Source organism: Solanum lycopersicum, chromosome 5 (genome assembly GCF_036512215.1).
Source record: "Solanum lycopersicum chromosome 5, SLM_r2.1".
In the NCBI taxonomy this organism is placed as follows: Eukaryota; Viridiplantae; Streptophyta; class Magnoliopsida; order Solanales; family Solanaceae; genus Solanum; species Solanum lycopersicum.
The window spans coordinates 65,811,169-65,830,527 of NC_090804.1; the positions used below are offsets into that span (position 1 = coordinate 65,811,169).

A 19,359-nucleotide genomic window follows, 5' to 3' on the forward strand; every position below is an offset into this window, starting at 1 on the left:
TATGATTTAAGAATTTAAAAATTATACAAAAAATAATTCAAGTTATTGTTCTTTTATATAAATACAATAATAAAATATTTGTTTTAAAATACTAATCATACTTCATGTAAATAGTTTAATAGTAAAACTGAAACATGATAAGTATTTTGAACGGATGGAGTAAGAGATTTTATTTATAGACTTCCTTATATATAGTCATTCCTTCAACTAGGGGTGGACAAATTCTAGCGCAACTCGAAATTTAAATTGTTTGCTTATTTGATTTTAATTTTTGGATTATGAATTAAATTCGAATGTTAGTTTTAAAATTTATGAATTTTGAATTGGATATCCTATTCAGGGTCATGAATTTTGGATATATGAAAATTCATTTTTTTATGTCTTATATTTGCTACTACCAATATCAATGTGCCCAATCTGGTAAACCTAATTTTCGAAGATTCAATAGATTATTACCCTACGATCCTATTTATTATAGTATTAAGTTCAACATGAAACTATGAGTTATGGTGAAAAGTTAGAGGCCTCAATCCTTGTTATCGTAGAAATATATAATGTTTTTTTCCATATTAATTTTTCACATTATAAAAAATGGTTATCCCAAATTACTTATGAATATATAAAATCAAGACAAAATTAATTAAATATTTCTCATTGTATCCTTACAGTTAATAGTTTTTAAAAATGTAAACAAGTTGGAAAGTTCCAACAATGTTTCCAAAGGGTAATTTAATAAAATAATTCATTTGAAAAGTCTAAGAGTGAGATTGGTATAAGGAAAATATTATTTGAAAAATATTTTTCAATTTTTTCATGTTTGGTTGGGCTAAAAGATTGGTAAGATGTTTTCCAAATGAACTCATTTTCCTCAAAATTAAGAAAACTGACTTTCCTTTAAAAATTATAAAAAAAAACATTTTTCAAAACTTTCCTCCAACTTCAAATTACATTTTTGTTGAAAAAATATATTTAAAAATTATCGTAGAAAATATTTTCTATTTTTAAAATTTATTCCCCCCCCCCCCTACTCGTCTCTAACAGGACCCCCCAACACCCAACCCCACCTCCGAAAAAACTAACTTGTTTCTAAAAAATATTTCAAATTTTTAATTTTTCACCGCACGCCCCCTATCCGGGACCCACCCACCACTTGCCCCCATCCCCCTCCCCAAAAAATTGTATTTGTTTTTAAAAAAATATTTTTAATTTACAATTTTTTTCACCCTCCTTACCTGCGACTCTGCCCCTCCCCCCCTCCTCCCCCCAATCCCTAAAAAAAATTGGGTTTATTTTAAAAAAATATTTTCAACTTCAAAATTTCATTTTTACTCATACCCTTGACCCACCCACCCCCTACTCCCACACAATTTTTTTTAATTTTGTTTTTTTAAAAAATGTTTTTAATTTAAAATTTTCATCTTTTCACTCCTACACATGACCCCCCACTCAACCCCCCCCCCCCCCCCCCAAAAAAAAAAAATTGAGTTTGTTTTTAAAAGATATTTTCAATCTCAAAATTTTATTTTTTCACTCTTACCTTCGATACCCCTCCACCCCCTAACATCCCCCCCCCCCCTCCGGGAGAAAAAAATAAGTTTGTTTTCGAAAAAACATTTTTAATTTCAATTTTTTATTTTTTTCAACCCTCCCCCCCCTCCCCGGCACAAACACACCCTTAGGGTAAATCTTAAGGAGAAATATTTGATCACGAAATCTATAGAAAATTGTTTTAAAGTGTGAAGTATATATATATTTCATGTGATATAAATGTATTTTTAAAATATAATATATTTTTGTACTATAAATTCAAAGCACATAAACTAACTAAGACATTTTTATTGAGACTCTTGAAATATTCAACAACAATATCAAATATCCATAACAAAGACATTTTTATTGAGACTCTTGAAATATTCAATGGTGATTGATTTTATTAATCATAGTTAGTAAAAGATAAAGAATATGTTGTAATGTTTATTAATCATGATTAGTAAAGGATCGAGAATAAATATAAATAGAAAAAGTTAAAAATATGTTTAAACTATATAAAATGAATAAAAATGTCCTCCATTATGGTTTGGTTCAAATTGTCTTTGTCGTCAGTTTGATTCAAAATGCCCTTATGGTTATTTAAAAAGTCAAAAATACTCATTTTCTTAACACATTCTTTTTCTAATATTTTTTTAAAAAATTGGTAAATGTTTATCCAACTTCAATTTAAAATAAAATAAAATAAATGTTTCTTTTTTTATTATAATCATTTTTTATCGTTATATAAATAAAAATTAATATTGATATACTATAATCTTATATATAAAATATAAAGTCTGTTGAAAGGGTACATGGAATTATTTTATACTCATTGACAAAATGAGATTCGGAAGGAAAAAATAATATCTACATTTTCATTTTTTGAAATAATTTCTTTTATTAAAAAAACAGTAATATGGTTCTTTGATAATATTTTAATTAGGGAAAAATATGTTTTAAAAAAACATATATTTAGTTGGAAGAGCATTTTTGTGGCATTTAGTAATTAGTATATGTGTCATTTTTGAACTCAAAATTGACAGCAAGACTATTTTTTGCCAAACTATAAAAATTAAAAGGAGGACATTTTTATTTATTTCACACGGACTAAACATATTTTTAACATTTTCTTTTTTTGTATTATTTTTATCCTTTATTAGCCATGGTTAAAAAATATCATAACATATTATTTATCCTTTATTAGCTATGATTAATAAATATCAATCATCTTTGAATATTTTTAGTCCAAATAAATGATTTAATTAATGTTGAATATTCTTAATGACTAGTTATTTGGTATTGAAACAAATTTTGTATTGTCCTTTATTATCTTATTTTACTGCTTTGATTATCACATCAACAAATATTTTTTAGTCTTAATATTTGAGTTTTTACGTATAATACTCTCCTTCGATAGGATTTCAACTAAAATAATTAGTGTGTCGAATTTACAGCGGAAGAGATTATTAAATTCTAAAACTAATTTATATCGAATAAAATATTTTTATTCATACACTAAAACTGTAAAAAAAATTCTTTATAGATTTCATGATCAAGTGTGTTTTTTTATATAAATTTTACCAACCACCCCATCGATACCACCCAAAGCTTTTCACTAAAGATTCAATATTTATTATATAAACATAAAAAAAAATAGAAAATAAGTTTATAGATTTAGATAAATTCCCTTCCACCACTAATGAATTACACCGATGAGGATTATTCTTTTATTTCTTTAATCAGATAATTCGATTTAAATATATATAAAAAAATTTAAAAAAATGATTCTCTCTTAACTTAATCTTAATCTTGTATAATAATGAGAATTCAAATTATTCAGTATTTCAATATAAATATAAAAATAAGAAAATCAAAATAACATGAAATTCCAATATTTTATAAATACCTTCAAGTTTATTACATCCATGTCATGTGTCCTTCACAAAGTAGTACTCCCTACAATATAAAAACTAATATCAATACCAAGAAATAAAGCATATAATAAAAACACATGCATTTTATTCAAGAATAATAAATAGGGGATACTATTAGCCTAGCTTAATTAGCTCTTAATTTAAGCGTAAGAATATAAGGTACAATTAATTAATTTATTTGTTATTATATAATAATATATTCATTCTATTTAATTAACTTGCTTGTAAGTAGACACGTGGAGTTCAATAATGCAAATAATGAGTGACTTTTTGAAAATGGCCAAAGTTCAAAATGAATTAAAAATAATTTACGTCTTATCGAAAATTAACTAGTTGAGAAAAATTTCGATAAAAATTTGTTTAATAAGTTTTATTTATGAAATTATCGAGAAAAGAAAGAAGGAATTTAAGAAAGAGAGAAAGAATTGACAGGAAAAACAATGAAAACAAGTACGGTATATTTTGTGTTTATTATAATGTTTTCATATTTTAATTAATATTACACAAAAAAATACTACTGTCATGCTTAGAAATCTATGTGAAACCAAAGCACAAACATTTCTACTTATAATAAATTTTAGATCCATATAAGTAGGTGTGGTGGTGATTTGGATCTTGAACATTTTAATGTCGAAAGATATATTATTATGTAATGTTATCACCTAATCATAATTCAAGATCACCAACTCAGAAAATGAAGGACTCCGTGAAATGTCAAACGAACCATTAACCTCCATTGGCATTGATGCACTCACTGAGGGATATTCGTCGAAGAGTCGATTTGTGATGCCGTGGGAGGAAACACTAAATTAGATAAAGACTAAATTTAGTGTTAATTTCCTCCAACGACACCACAAATAGACCCTTCAACGATTATTCCTCAGTGAGTGCAGGAGAACAATGTTGATGGCTCATTTGGCATTCCAAAGAGTCATTCATTTTCTGAGTTGTTGAACTTAAATGATGACGAGATAATGACTTTACTTGATGATATAACTTTCAACATTAATTAATATGTTCAAGTTTCAAATCACCACCACAACTACTTTTATAAGGATCTAGGACTAATTTTATTAGTAGAAATATCTTTACTTTAGTTTCATATAGATATCTAAGTTTGACAATACTTTTTTTTGTAATGTTAATTAAAGTATGAGAACATTATAACAAAAACAAATATATAGTACTTATCTTCATACTATTTGTTGAACTCACAATATTTTTTAATTATGTATCGAACACATTAAGATAACTAATATAAACTTTAAAAAATATTTTATTAAAGACAAAATACACCATAAGTAAATCTAATATATGCTAATCTAAAAAATAATTAAATAGCTTACTCTCTCTCTCTCACTGTCTCTCTCTCTCTCTCTATATATATATAAATAAAGTACAATCAATCACAATAACTTTTTTTAAAAAAAACACTTGATTGACTATAGAAAATAACAAACTTTCAATTCTTTTGTACAATTATGATAAAATAATAATAATAATCAAGAAATGGATACTTAAATTAAAGTTATGATCTATTGATTTCCAACATAAAAAACTTATAACTTTAACAAATCTCCCACCAAATCATCTCTAGCAATTTAAAAAACTACCAAAAAAAGAATATACAACATCTAAATAAAAACATTAACATATAATGCAAATAGCAATTAGAAAAAATAAACGTATATAAAAAAATGACTCGCAAAAAATCAAGCTAACAACCTTTTGAAATATATAAAGATGGAAATAAATAAAAAAAATTAAGCGAATTACTTACTTGATTAAGAGAATTGTTGATTTGTTCCGATCGATTTGCCTCCCCTCTCCTCTGGAGCCAATCACATCCACTTATGGAGCCCCTCGCCTTTGAGTATGGCAGCAACTCAGACATAGACATAATTAGAGATCTAAACTCTTTAGTAAATTGCCCATGAAAGAGAGCTTACTCCCAGATCTGACCCCCCTGTGTAGGAGTTCGGAAAGGCCAGAAGATTTTGTAGAGAGCGGCGGATATGTTTTAGGGTTTAAAATTGACTCGTTATTTTCTAAGTTAAAGAAATGAAATTCACACTGAATGAGGCTCAAGTTTTTGAGGTTTACATTATATAGTACTCTATATACCTTAAAAGGGTAAGAATGTATTTATGATAGTTCTTAATAAAAATGTCAAAATGGGCTGGCTCAACCCAACTCAACTCAATTCTAACGGACTAGAGAGTTAAATGGGTTGATACGGGTTGACCTTTTTAATTAAAGGGTCTATAAAATAGCAATCTAACTCAATCCTAAGCGGGTCAAGGTTTGAGACAGGTTGACCATTCAACCAAAAAATACTCTCTTAGAAAGAGTATCAAAGAGTATCAAACGTTGACGTTTATGAAGACGACATCAATACATACAAATTTTAAGTTATGAATCACACACTTCGGTGAATATTTACAAATATACATTTATAAAACACACACTTCAGTATTTACATATAAAAATACGTAATAGTCAACGTAAGATTTAGAGAAAAAATATTGATCATTCCACCATTCCTCCCACAAAAAATTAGTTAGTTTAAAACACTTGATTTTTTGTTTTTTATAATATTCATTGATAAAAACTTTACAAATAAAACACTACTAAAAATATAGAAAAATATTTTTGAGGCTTTGTATGGTAGGAGATGTCGATCTCCAATTGGTTGGTTTGACGCATTTGAGGTTAGACTTTGGGGTACGATTTGTTGAGGGAGTCCTTGGACAAGGTCAAGTTGATCCAAGATAGACTTCTCATGGCTCAAAGCATGCAAAAGAGTTACGCAGATAGGAAGGTTCGTGATTTGGAATTTATGGTTGGAGAAAGGGTTTTACTTAAGGTTTCACCCATGAAGGGTGTGATGAGATTTGGAAAGAAGGGCAAGTTGAGTCCAAGGTACATTGGTCCTTTCGAGGTTGTGGAGCGTATTGGTGAGGTGGCATATCAGTTGGCTTTGCCATCTGGGTTGTCAGGTGTCCATCCTGTATTTCATATTTCAATGCTTAAGAAGTATCATCAGGGTGGTGATCATGTGATTCAATGAGATTCAGTGTTACTTGATCAGAATTTGACTTTTGAGGAAGAGCCAATCACCATTTTGGATAGAAAAATTCGGAAACTAAGGTCCAAAGAGATTGCTTCAGTAAAGGTTCAGTGGAAGCATCGTCCAGTGGAGGAGGCTACATGGGAGACATAGTCAGACATGAGGAGTAAATATCCTCATCTTTTTAGCGTTCAGGTTAGCCCTTTTCTTTTCCCGTTCGAGAACGAACTTTTGTTTAAGTGGTAGGTGATGTAACGATCCGCTAGGTCATTTTGAGAACTAGGACTAGTTTGACTCCTTTTGAAAATTTAAAGAGGTATTTTTAAACTATTCGAAACTAAGAATATTTAGTTGATAAAAATTTTAGTGAAGAATTAATCTAGTTAATAGTTAGTGGGACAAATCCATAATTCATTTAATCAATTTTATACTTGAACCATGTAATTAAATTAAGTTAGTGGAATTAGCCACTTTTAATACTTAAGTATAAATAGATTAGAAAGGAAAAAAGGGCACAGAAACTACCGACGAAGACGTGGACAACTCATCAGATTGCAGGTGAGTTGATGAAAATTTTTGTTTTTGGCCTTGTATGATTAAATTGCTAGTCTCAAAAGATAAATTAGTATTATATTAGTTAAGTTGTTAAGGAATTGGAAGTTATCTAAACTTGGCAGTGAATGTAGCGTAAGTGTGGGGTTTTTTGGGGATTTTTGGAGGCACAATTTGTTGAATCAATTGATAACTAATGATTATTATTAATTGAGGCAAGGATTAGGAGGCTATTTAATTAATTAGTAGTAGTAAGTAGCTAATCACTGAAAGGGTTATATATGATAGTTAATTGAAATATAGTAGCCAGATATAATTTTGTTCTGCCTTTTCTTTGTAGTTGGAGCTTGCTGTTACTTTGTTAATATTGAAATTATAATTGTTGTAGTTAGTGTAGTTTTAGGGAGAGATTTGAGGGTCATATTGAGGGCGGAGACGAAGTAATAATGCGAGGACTCTTGTTCCATTCCAAGGTTCTTATATATGCCAAGCGTACCTTTGTTAAATTAATAGTAGCCTGGCTACACTTTTAGGTTTCTTTATTTACTCTTATTATTCCTTGATTGGTTGTTGTTTGGTTACGAAAAATAGTGGAAGATTCGGATTGTATAAGGAAGTGTTATACGAACTTGTTTGATTACGAGTAAGGTACAATTGGTAGATTGAGAATGTCCTGAAGCTTTGCGAATAGGGAAGAACTATCTTAAAGATTCGTTGCACAAGTTCGGCATCTAAGGTATGTTAAGACTTTTTAGACTTGTTGAAGGACGTTTTCCTAATTAAAGATTAAAAAAGGAAAATAGACAAAGGGGTAAGGGGGAAAGATGGTGGTCTCGTATCAATGGTGTGACGGGCATTGGTACGAGTACCGGTGTTATAAAAAGGAAAAGTACTATTATAGAATGTGGACTGAAATTTGAGAATGCCAAAGCATATGGGCATTAGCTGACATATTATTGACTTAAATTCCTTGTGTGATTGTGTTTTATTTATTTCACCCGTATAGTTGTGATTATTGAGGTGGTTATGTATTATGTTCATATTGATTGATTGAAATGCATCATCATCCCCTATATTGAAATAATATTGTGCAGGTGCATAGACATGAGATTGAGTATAAGTTGGGCACGTGGAGATCGTTCGTGCTGGGGATGGTGAGATGTTAAGATTGTAATTTGGGCACGTGGAGACCGTCCGTGCGAAAATTGTTTGATATTATGATAGTGCGTTGAGATCGTCCGCACAGACACGTGGAGATCGTCCGTGTCGGTATATGGACCTCGCGAGTCCCCCATGGGTCATGATCTCTCGATGTATTTCCGAGGAGTATCATGTATATACGGTTGAGTGTGTACTGGGTATTCTGAGACAATTCATTACATGGTGTTATATTGCATTGCATTTCATCACATCATTTATTTTGATGATTATGTGTTTGTTTGGGTGTTTGGAAAATACTTGATGTTTGATTACCTTTATTGATGAAACTTAAATAGTGAGTGTAATATATAAATATCTATATACTTATATAATTTAAGAATTTATTTTGTTGTATAAACTCCCGTCATTACTTCTTCGTTGTCGGTCAATGAGACATACTGGGTACACGTGGTTTCGTACTCATACTACGCTTGTTGCACTCTTTGTGGTGCAGATTCGATTCCGAGTAGGAGCACATCTCGTGGAGCAAATTGAGTCCGGCTTGAAGTTCTTGGAGTTGTGGTGAGCTGCTTGGCTGTTCCGTGGCCCACACCTCCCTCTATCTTTTATTTATTCTGTTATTAGTATTCAGACAGGATAGCCCTTATGTTAGATTAGTGATTTAGTTCCAGACTTGCATCGAATTTTAGAAGCTCTTGTACTCAAGACACCAATTCTTGGGGTGATATATTTTTATCTTCTGCATTTCGTACTTATAAGGAACTCAATGTTTGGAGATTCTTGCTAAGTGTTAGTCTTTTACTCATTTATTGGTTTAGTTGGGTTAATATGTTGGATTGGCTTACCTATTGGTTGGAAACATAGGTGCCATCACGACTTGCAAATTTGGGTCGTGACAGTCCCGCATCAATAAACCACTAGTTATATAATTTTAATTTGTTCAATAATTGCTAGTTAGATTACACAATTTAAATAAGTTAATTTTGCGATTGAATTATCGATAACATTTGATTTTAAATAATCTTAAGAGAAAATAATATGTATATAATTATCGTTTTTTATTTTGATGAACAATTATAAAGCATAAAAATCCCCAAATTGAAAAGAATCCCATTACTGAATCCTTAAATGACCCTAGAATTGGTTGGACATCTTCCAAATAGTCTCCACACCATATTAGTTGTTAGATTTCGTATTTTGAGTGTATTCAATTTGATTGTTCTTTTTTTTCCAACTAAATTGAATTTTATTGATTTGACATTTTTAAAATTATGTCTTACATATTTAAAAATTAGGCAAAAAGGTATTTAAGTTATTATTCTTTTCATATTAATAATAAAATATTTATTTTAAAATTCATGTATATTGTTTAATAGTGAAATCGGAACATGAAACTATTTTGAACGGATGGATTAAGAGATTTTATTTATAGACTTCCTTATATCTAGTCATTCTTTCAACTAGGGGTGGACATAGTCTAGCGCAACTAGCAATTCAAATTGTTTGCCTATTTGATTTGACTTTCTAGATTATTTGTTGAATTTGAATGTTAGTTTTAAAATTTATGAATTATTGATTGGATATCGAATTCAAGATTATGAATTTTTAAATCTGAAAATTTAAATTTTTATGTCTTATATTTGCTCCTAACATTATCTATGTGCCCAATTCTGATAAATCTAATTTTCGAAGATCTAACTGATTAGTACCCTACGATCATATTTATTATAGTATTAAGTTAAACATAAAACTATACGGTATGGTGAAAAGTTAGAGGCCTCAATCTTTGTTTATTGTAAAAAGTTATAATGTTTTTTTCCATATTAACTTTACACATTATAAAAAATAGTCATCCTAAATACTTATCAATATATAAAATCAAGATAAAGTTAATTAATTTTTCTCATTGTATCCTTACAATTAATTGTTGTTGAAAATGTAAACAAAGTTGTAAAGTTCCAACAAAGTTTCCAAAGGGTAAATTAATATCGTGGTGCATATTTTTAAGTAATTAAATGCTTTAATCATATTTGATCCGTTTACTTTTAATTTGGTGCTTTCCTTTTTTAAGATTCAAACTATAAGGATTATAAGGATTTTGATTAATATTTTTTGATATTATTTTTTATCATATTGATATATGAAAAATTATAAATTATAGTATTTTTTGTATAATTCTTGAGTATCTAAATTTTTTATTTAAGATATTAAATTAATATAATCTAATTTAATTTTAAAAATCAATCACATTAACTTTCAACAAACACGATATGACAATTAAAAATAAACTGTAAAATATCTTTTGAGTTTGATGACAATACTAATTTAAAAAGGTTACTCTTTATCAATTAAACTAATGTATGTTTTTATCGTATTGAATATTTATTTTAGTAAAATGTATCGATTGGGCCGGGTTGACCTAGTTCCAACCCCATAAAATATTGGGCCGAGCCCGTACTAGACCGGATAGACAATATTCAGTCCACCGATGGTTCGGGCATGAAACACATAATACGGAGTTTGTATTTAGATTTAGTTAGTTAAGTCGAATAGTATTTTAAGACTATTAATAGATTGAGGACAAAACTAATCATTCATACGTTCTTTTCAATATTCACTTTGGTACTAATTACTTGTCCATTTTTCTTTTTTTACTTGTCCTTTTTTATTTGTCCATTTCGACAAATCAAGAGAATATACATTTTTTTTACCTATTATATCCTCAATTAATTACTTTGAAAAAGGTAAAACTTCTTGAAAATTTTAAAGTTATAATTCATCCACTTCATAATTAATAGGGGTAAAATGGTAAACTTATTATGTCAATCATTATTTTCTTAACAGGTGTGTCAATTCAAAAGTGAACAAATAAATAGAGACAAATAGAGTACTTCTCTCAAAGTAATTCCATTTATTTTCAAAATTAAATTTTGAAAAATTGATATTTTTTTTACGAAAGTTGGGAAACTTAAATTCGAACATCTCTTCTTTTAAACATGATTAGTTAATATACTTATTTTCATTAAGAAATTAAACTAATTAATCAACACCTTTGATATTTAAATAACATAGGTGTCGATTGTCACACATCTAACTAAGAACTTGAGAGAGATGAACGGAAATGAAGAGGAGTCAAATCTAAAGAGAAAGTGGATAATAAAAACAAAAAAATTGAAATACCCAAACCGACTAATACAAAATCAAACTTAATAAATCAATGTCCATCCAAATTTATTTGAATTATTATTTAGAAAATCGAAAATTCAAACTAAAATTTTCACATCAAATTTGAATATAACACAAATGCCCATCCCTACTTTCAAGTGGTATGTTAATACGTCCTCATTAAATGAAAGAGATGTTTCTTATAGTAATTTAAAAACCATAACATGTTGAGCAAGTAACATTTTTATTATAAAGTATTTATATTTTGCATATATAGATTAATGTATTTGGTTTTAGATTCTTTAAATTGATGTGTTATGTCTAACTAATTCATTTGAAAAGTCTAAATGTCTTTTTCGACTTTAAAGTTTAATAATTATTTAGTCGGTCACGATAAAGTGAATACTCAAGTTTTTCATGATGAGTGTGTTTGATTTGAAAGAAAATATTTTTTAATAAAAAAAGAAATTTTATTAGATAGTATATGATAAATAAATTAAAAAAATTATTATTTCAAGAATAGTTATACGTACAATGCTTTGGAGAAATATCATGGGATTATTTTAACGGAAATGTAAAGTTTTAGTATTGAAATTAAGTAAACACATGGTACATTAAACTTTTAAATCATGTTTCTAGCAAGTCATGATAAATTATTCAGTCAATTTCATAAAATAAAAAAATAAAAAGGAGACAAACATAGATTAATTGATAGAGATTGGTAATTTAGAGATACAAATAATTAAATTCATGAATGAGTGACTCGAGCAATAACATATTTAGTATAATTTCATAAGTGAATAGTACGGAGAAAGTTGAGTGTAAATAAATTTTATTTTATCCCGTGGAGGTAGATAGACTGTATTTGAAAAACCTTCAACTCAACTGGAGCAAATCAAAATAGTTATAAAAAGAAAATACAAAAAGTAAAATAACTAATATAGAAAATTGTACATATCATTGAAAAAAGAAAAATAAGCAACAACGACAAAATAATGCAGTAACCAAAATACAATATTGCATCATATACCATAACAAGTATCAAATGCAAGAAACTACATAAATAAGCATAATATTACGATAGACACAATGCTCCAAACTCCGACAATCTTAATCCCACTGAAAAATGAAATAATACCGTTTAACTGCCTATTACCCTTCTACCCTAGCTAATTCACAACGTTATCTTCATACTCTTTGTCTATATGAAAAAAATATATGCAGAAATTAGGATTCTAATTAATTTCTAACAGAAATTAGGGGTATTTTTTGGATCATTTTGTCGAGAAAAAGTCCCCATCAAACATAAATTCATAATGTTTAGATACAAATAACTATGTCATTTATAGACTATAGTGTACATATACGTATGCTTATAAATTGTTTATGATAAAAGTCATGTGTTTCCCTTGAATACTAAGGCCATAATTGGAGAATTTAAAATTTGAAAATTTTGAATGTATTAATATTATCTTAAGTTAGGTATTATTAATAATTTCAAGTATAATTATTGAATATTATAGTATTCAATTGATTACTAATATTTTCAACTATACTGAAAATATTAAATACAATATAGAAATTAAATATGAGCTTTAAGCTAATACTCGTAATAAAAACAATAAAATAGGATTTTAGCCAAGATAGAACCCTGGTTAGCAGGTGGGTGCTTTGGCCTGTACCAACAAACCCAAGTGCATTTCTATGCTCCTCATAGCTGCATTATTTTTAAAGCTTTTACGTCCAAAAATTTTAGTTTATAAGTTTCGAATCATAATTTTCACTCTTGCTTGGTTCATCGTACATGATTATATATATTAACTGATGTTTTAATACAAATTTAAAATTTTGAGATAAGAATATTAAATTCTGCCGAACTCTAATCATAATCTTTATTATGACTCTGCCGCCAACTGTACATATGAATTTAGCTACGAACTATTTTACGATAGAATAACGACAAAATTCATAATTAATTTCAATCTTTTTATAATGCATACCTTTACTCACTGCGGGGTGGCTTGATAGTGTTTTTTTTAAAATAAAAAAAAGACACGTGTCTTAGGGCCTTAAATTTAAACAGTCTCATTTTAATAATAATAGGTTATAAGTTATTATTTTTTTGATTCAATATTTGTAGAAAAAGTTAACTTTTTATGAAAAATGAAGGAAATAATAGAAGAAATTTATTATATTTAGAGTACTATATTTTATGAAAAATAATTTAAAATAAGAATGGTTATATTATCAATTGAAAACTAGAAGAAATAAATTATATAAAATTTATTAACAATTTAAGTTTAAGGCTTCGTTTAATTTTTTACTTTAGACCACTAATATACTTGAGCCGCCCCGTGACTCTCCGACCAAATCCCACTTTTCCTAACTACCTTACTATTGAGTCAGTCAACTATAAACATATATAAACTTTTCTTTTTCTACCGTCAAATCACCATTATATATAATTAATTCATTTAATAATATGCTTTACTAGTTATAGCTACTGGCCAACAATATTAAATCTCATTTAATTAAAAAGTACATGACATATTAACTAATTAACACACAACAAAATGCACCATGTCTTACTTAAATGAATTTAAATATTAGTATGTTGAAACTTTGTTTTCAATCAATTTCTTCTATAAACATCACAATTTCTTTGACTCATTCAATTCAATTAACACCCCTCTAAATCTTCTTAAATATATTTGCATCAAGTTGACCAAAATATGGTATGATACAAAAAATCTTCTTAATTGTCCTCCTTCTCTAATTCCAAACATAGAGGGTTGGAATTATCAATCGTAAATCTTCGTAAAATCGTCGATCGTTTTTTGATATTTCAAATGGTGATGACTAGTGATGGTGCTGATAGTGATCGTCGTCCACAATATTTACAAGATTTTCTTTTAATAAAAGATGATGACAAATTCTTTTCAAGACTTTTGTCTAAAGAAAATTCCAATAAAGGTGAGTCTTCTTTTAGGTTTTATTATTATGGAGGATCTTCTTCATCTAGTTCAATTCCATTTCATTGGGAATCTGAACCAGGTACCCCTAAACATAAATTTTCAAATTCAACTTTATTAACTCCTCCACTTACTCCTCCACCTTCTTATAATAATAATAATAATCAGTCCATTAATATGCATTTAAATTCTTTGCAAAAACTACGATCAAATAAACCTAAGTTTTATCGTTCAATTTTCTCTAAGAGAATCACTTCTTCCCCATCAATTGCTTCCCTATCTCCCTCCTCATCTCGTTCGTCATCCTTTTCTATGTCTTCCATGCCACTATTCGCATATAGTTCAAACTTAACGAACTTTGAGAGTAATAAACCCCACGTGGCAATTGATAATTCGCCAGTGTCTACACATAAGTGCTTTGGATCGAGACATGAGAATAAATCCAAGCGATTTCGAGTTAGCTACTACTCTATGAGGAAAGTGAAGAAACTATTGTTGTCCTTTCTTGGAATTCGTGCTTCTAGAAATATAAAATGACTAACAGATTTATTTCACAAATGATCACTCAATTTTTACTTTATTGCACTAAAGTCACTAATTATTTTTAGTAAACAACTTGTAGAAGACTCATGAAAGTCACTAATCAAATATCACTCAATTTTGCCCAAGACAAAACTAAGTGATTTAATTTGTTTGTCACAAAATTAGTTTATTGACTTTTGGTGATATTTAGACAAAGTTGCATAATTGTTTTGTCACAAAAAAATAGTTTAGTGACTTTTATTTTAATAAATTAAAAATTGAGTGACCATTTGTGAAATCTTTCGCTAAGATTGAAGCAAACTGAATAATATCGGTGTGATGAATTTGTCAATGTACCCAATTTTTTTCTAATGTATACTATATAGTTCGAGCTAGAAGCAGTGAATTTATCATTTCAATTTCTACGTTGTTCATCAAATTTGAATCAATGGTGTGTGAAGTGTGTGAAATGTTTTTTTTAATTCTAATTTCCCAGCTTTAAGTTTATGTTGATAAATTCTCTTTTTTTTTTAATTGTTGTAATTGTAATGAATACTGCCCAAGATGAATTTGATAATGTATATTTTTTGGCTCTCAGTCTTTACCATCTTTTATTTTATTTTTTCAATTATTTTCTCTACTTGAACATTGACTTTTTTTTTTTATTTTCTTTAAAAAAATTCCATGGATGAGAAGTATCAGCTGAGTTAAGAATTAAAATTGTATGAATTTGTAGTTAGAAAACTAACAGAAAAAGAGTGGGGCTGTTGAATACCCATCAATTAAATAAAAATGGAAAAATTAATATATTGTGGTTTTTATAGGTCAGTATAAGATATAAGATTCAAGTTTTATATACCGATAAAATTAATTTACATTTTAATGTAATTTATTATAAAAAGTTGCTTATTTACTATTAGAGTACATAAATACGTATTTTAACTTAATTTAATTAATTGACGACTAATAATATTCCAATGTTGTAACAATATCTAAACAATTCTAACTTATTTTCACTTTGTGTCGAATGAAAGACCTCATGTTAATATGATACATAATTTTTGAAGGTATCTACGTGATCATTTTTTTACGTAGGAGCGTTCAACTCTAGATCGAATTTATATGTAAAATATGAGGCAAATATACTTATAATAATCTCTCAGATCCATAAAACTAGATATTTTATGTATATATTTTCTAAAATTCTAACATCAATGCTATAAAAATGCAAAATAATGCACTTGATTAAATGTTGTTGAGTCACGCACCTCGAAGATTCGCGGATCAATTCACCTTCAATACATTTTTTTCTTATCAGTTGAGGCCAAGTTAAAATATCTATACCCGATAATATTAATAAAACATTTGCAAGTAATCCTTTGACTAACAAAAAGTGTGTCTAAGTTATTCATAATATTCCAATAGTGATACAATTACAAAATGCTTTAAGCCTTTAACAGACATTGAACTTTCATATTAAGAAAGAAATATTTGACTAATTAAACTATAGAGTAAAATAAAATCACACATTTTAAACTCAAAATAGGCATTTTCCACACTTAAAACACACACACACACTTAATACCACCAACATTCAACCCTTAATTTCTTCTACGACAGTTCTTCCTAATTTCACCATTCGATCCAGTAAGTGGACGAATATCGCCCATCTTGATCATAGCAGTCACAAAATCAGAGTTGAAACTACTAGGATTATTGATGTAAGACCTAACAATCGAATCAGCAGATCCTCCGTTGAATAATTGTTGATCAGAATGTAGTAGACCCTTTTTATTGACGAGATTTTTGAAATAATTATTATCGAATTTCGAAGGTGTTTGGAGATCAAGTGGTGCTAAGTTGTTGTCACCTGAGCCTGAGTTTCTTGGACAACTATTTTGCCTTGTTCTTGCAAATGTTGAATCTATGTTGTTGGTCTCATTGTATATACGTGCCCTAAATGTTGTGCATCTTGCTTGTCCAATTGTGTGAGCACCTATAAAATACAAACATAGAAACAATCAAATTTTATGTATGAAATTTCCTCTGTTTTCGGGAGGGTGGACGTTCAGTATTTTCAAATTTTAATTTTGATAATTGGTAATCGAAGATAGATACTAATTAGATATCGAACTTCGAAAGTTTTAGCACGGTAAATCAAACTTCGGTTTAGTAGTTACACATATATTCATAATTTGTCCAACATTTGACGTATTAAGTTTTTAGACAAATCAGGTATAGAGGTTAAATCTTCATTCTCAAGTTCTAATATTATGAATATAGGTCAATCAAGATATCCAAATCAACACAAATGTTATCCATGACAAAAGTCAAAAATTTCGCTTAAGGTGTTCAAAATTTAATATATATATATAAGTAAAAAATAAATTTTGACCTGAATATTTCATATAATTTTTTCTATATATATATATATATATTGACAAAGGGTGTTTCACTAGCCAACCTGAGTTATATATGGCTACGTTGAGATAGATCGTAAACAAAATTACCCTCCACCCCCTTTAAGCGAAAGTCTTTTAAGTTTGAAATTAACCCCTTTGACCTTTGACTAGTAAGTCTTGATGTGGAGAGTTACGTAATATAATATATGTACTTGTAGAAGTATTATTAGAGAAAGTTGATTCAGACATTACCGTCATTATAAATAACTAAATAAGAAAAAAAAAAAGCATAGGAATTATGGGGAAAAGAACAAACCAGATAAGGCCACCATATCCTTTGTAGAAAGGCCAACAGCACTAAAACTTGAGATGAGTCTATTTAGGTTAAAAGTAGGAGCTGGAATGCTACTATTGGCAGCACCTTGGCTTGCTGTTCTGGCATCTCTTCTGCCCAATTTTACATTCCAATTAGGCCCTCCAAGCTGCATATATACATAAAAATAAATTAAATAAACTTGTTCGACTTAAAAAGTCAATAAACATGTTGTGCCGTGTGACAGGAATCCTCTTAGATTAGTTGAACAGGCTGACAGTCGACAGAAAATGCTATATTCTCATTAGTCGGTCACAAAAAATATATATACCAAATTTTTATATTTAAAAATCTTTAACCACTCAAACATTATGATATGTTTAGAATTACAAATTCAAAAAAAAAAGTTAGTTATATTTTGTGTTGAGTCAAACTAAGTCGTAAAATTTTCAAAGGAGAAGTTGAGGATATATACTCTTAGGCTAATTTATTAACCAAGATGGCTGAAGTATATATATACACAACATACACACTTTCAGTGTATATATTGTGTATAGATATGTATATTCTATGTATAGTATAAGTCAATATATATATATATATATATATATATATAAATATATATGTATATATTTAGTTTAAAGTATACATTGTCCGCGAGTATCGTAAATTAAAACTGGGGAGAAACTAGGACTTACAATAACAACCGAGTCCCGAGCAGTGACAGCCAAAATATCAGCACAAGAAACAATGCCGGGGCATGCTTTTTCTACAGCAGATTTGATGTTGTCAATGACTTCAAATCCTCTTACAGAATTCACATTTGGAGCAGCCCTTTTTTCTCCAGTAAAGCTTGATGTGTCATCAAGGAGTAGTGATCCATCACATCCCTAAAAGAGAAATAATTTGAGCAATAATTTAGATAACAAAAAAACAAAGGAGTAGGGGCTAACTAATCAAAACTATTCACTCCGTCAATTTTTACTCGTTCAATATCCAGTATTGACCTAACATATTTTTAAGGAGGAATAAACAGAATGACAATTTTACTAGTTACAACACTCTTTGAAACTTTGGAAAATTAACTATATAGTTAATAATAATAATGAATTAAAAATTAAGTAATAATAAATCATCTCTCGACTTCGTGAATTTGACAACCAAAACTGAACATTTATTTTTAGTATAATAAATGAACGGAGCATTTTGGTAAGTACATATATGCCAAAGTTTCGTTAAGGATGTTAACTAAGATTCGATTTATATATATAATATAATTTTTTCGATAGAAGTGTTATTCTAACATAACATTTTCTTTTTATTACAATGTAATAACCACCTTACTATACTAATGCATAAAAGGTTAGAGTCAAAACGAATAAAATTTTATAAAATAATAAAAAAAATAGGAAATTTAATGAAAAACGATAAGGATTTTTTTACGTTAACAAAGCAATCATGAAAGAAAAGCCTAAGAAGCGAAGCGCCCATTCGAGTTTCCTTGTTGATAGCTGATTGAACTGTTGATTTTATTGTTTGATAAAGTTTAGGACATGATTTTGAGTAAAAATTAGTAGAAAGCTGTGCTGATGAACTTCCAATTAATAAGGTCACAAGCAAAAATAAAAAAACCATAGTGTTATTTTTTGAAGAAGCCATTACAAAAAAGTTGACTAATATTTAGAGAGTGGAAAATAATAAAAATAAAGAAGAATAAAGTGTGGTGTGCACAAGTTAT

The 19,359-nt window shown here is 28.5% G+C and overlaps 2 protein-coding genes across 2 annotated transcripts; one reads left to right on the forward strand and one right to left on the reverse strand.

The window, feature by feature from the left end:
* Positions 1-6,246: 6,246 nt before the first annotated feature.
* Positions 6,247-6,687, forward strand: LOC138348984 (uncharacterized). Its single transcript, XM_069298611.1, has 2 exons — positions 6,247-6,474; positions 6,556-6,687. The coding sequence occupies exons 1-2, from the start codon at positions 6,247-6,249 to the stop codon at positions 6,685-6,687; spliced, it is 360 nt and encodes a 119-aa protein (XP_069154712.1).
* Positions 6,688-16,284: 9,597 nt separating this feature from the next.
* Positions 16,285-19,359, reverse strand: LOC101264425 (peroxidase P7). Its single transcript, XM_004239916.4, has 4 exons — positions 19,065-19,359; positions 18,320-18,511; positions 17,625-17,790; positions 16,285-16,902 (listed from the first exon to the last, which is right to left on the reverse strand). The coding sequence occupies exons 1-4, from the start codon at positions 19,278-19,280 to the stop codon at positions 16,508-16,510; spliced, it is 969 nt and encodes a 322-aa protein (XP_004239964.1). The 5' UTR covers positions 19,281-19,359; the 3' UTR covers positions 16,285-16,507.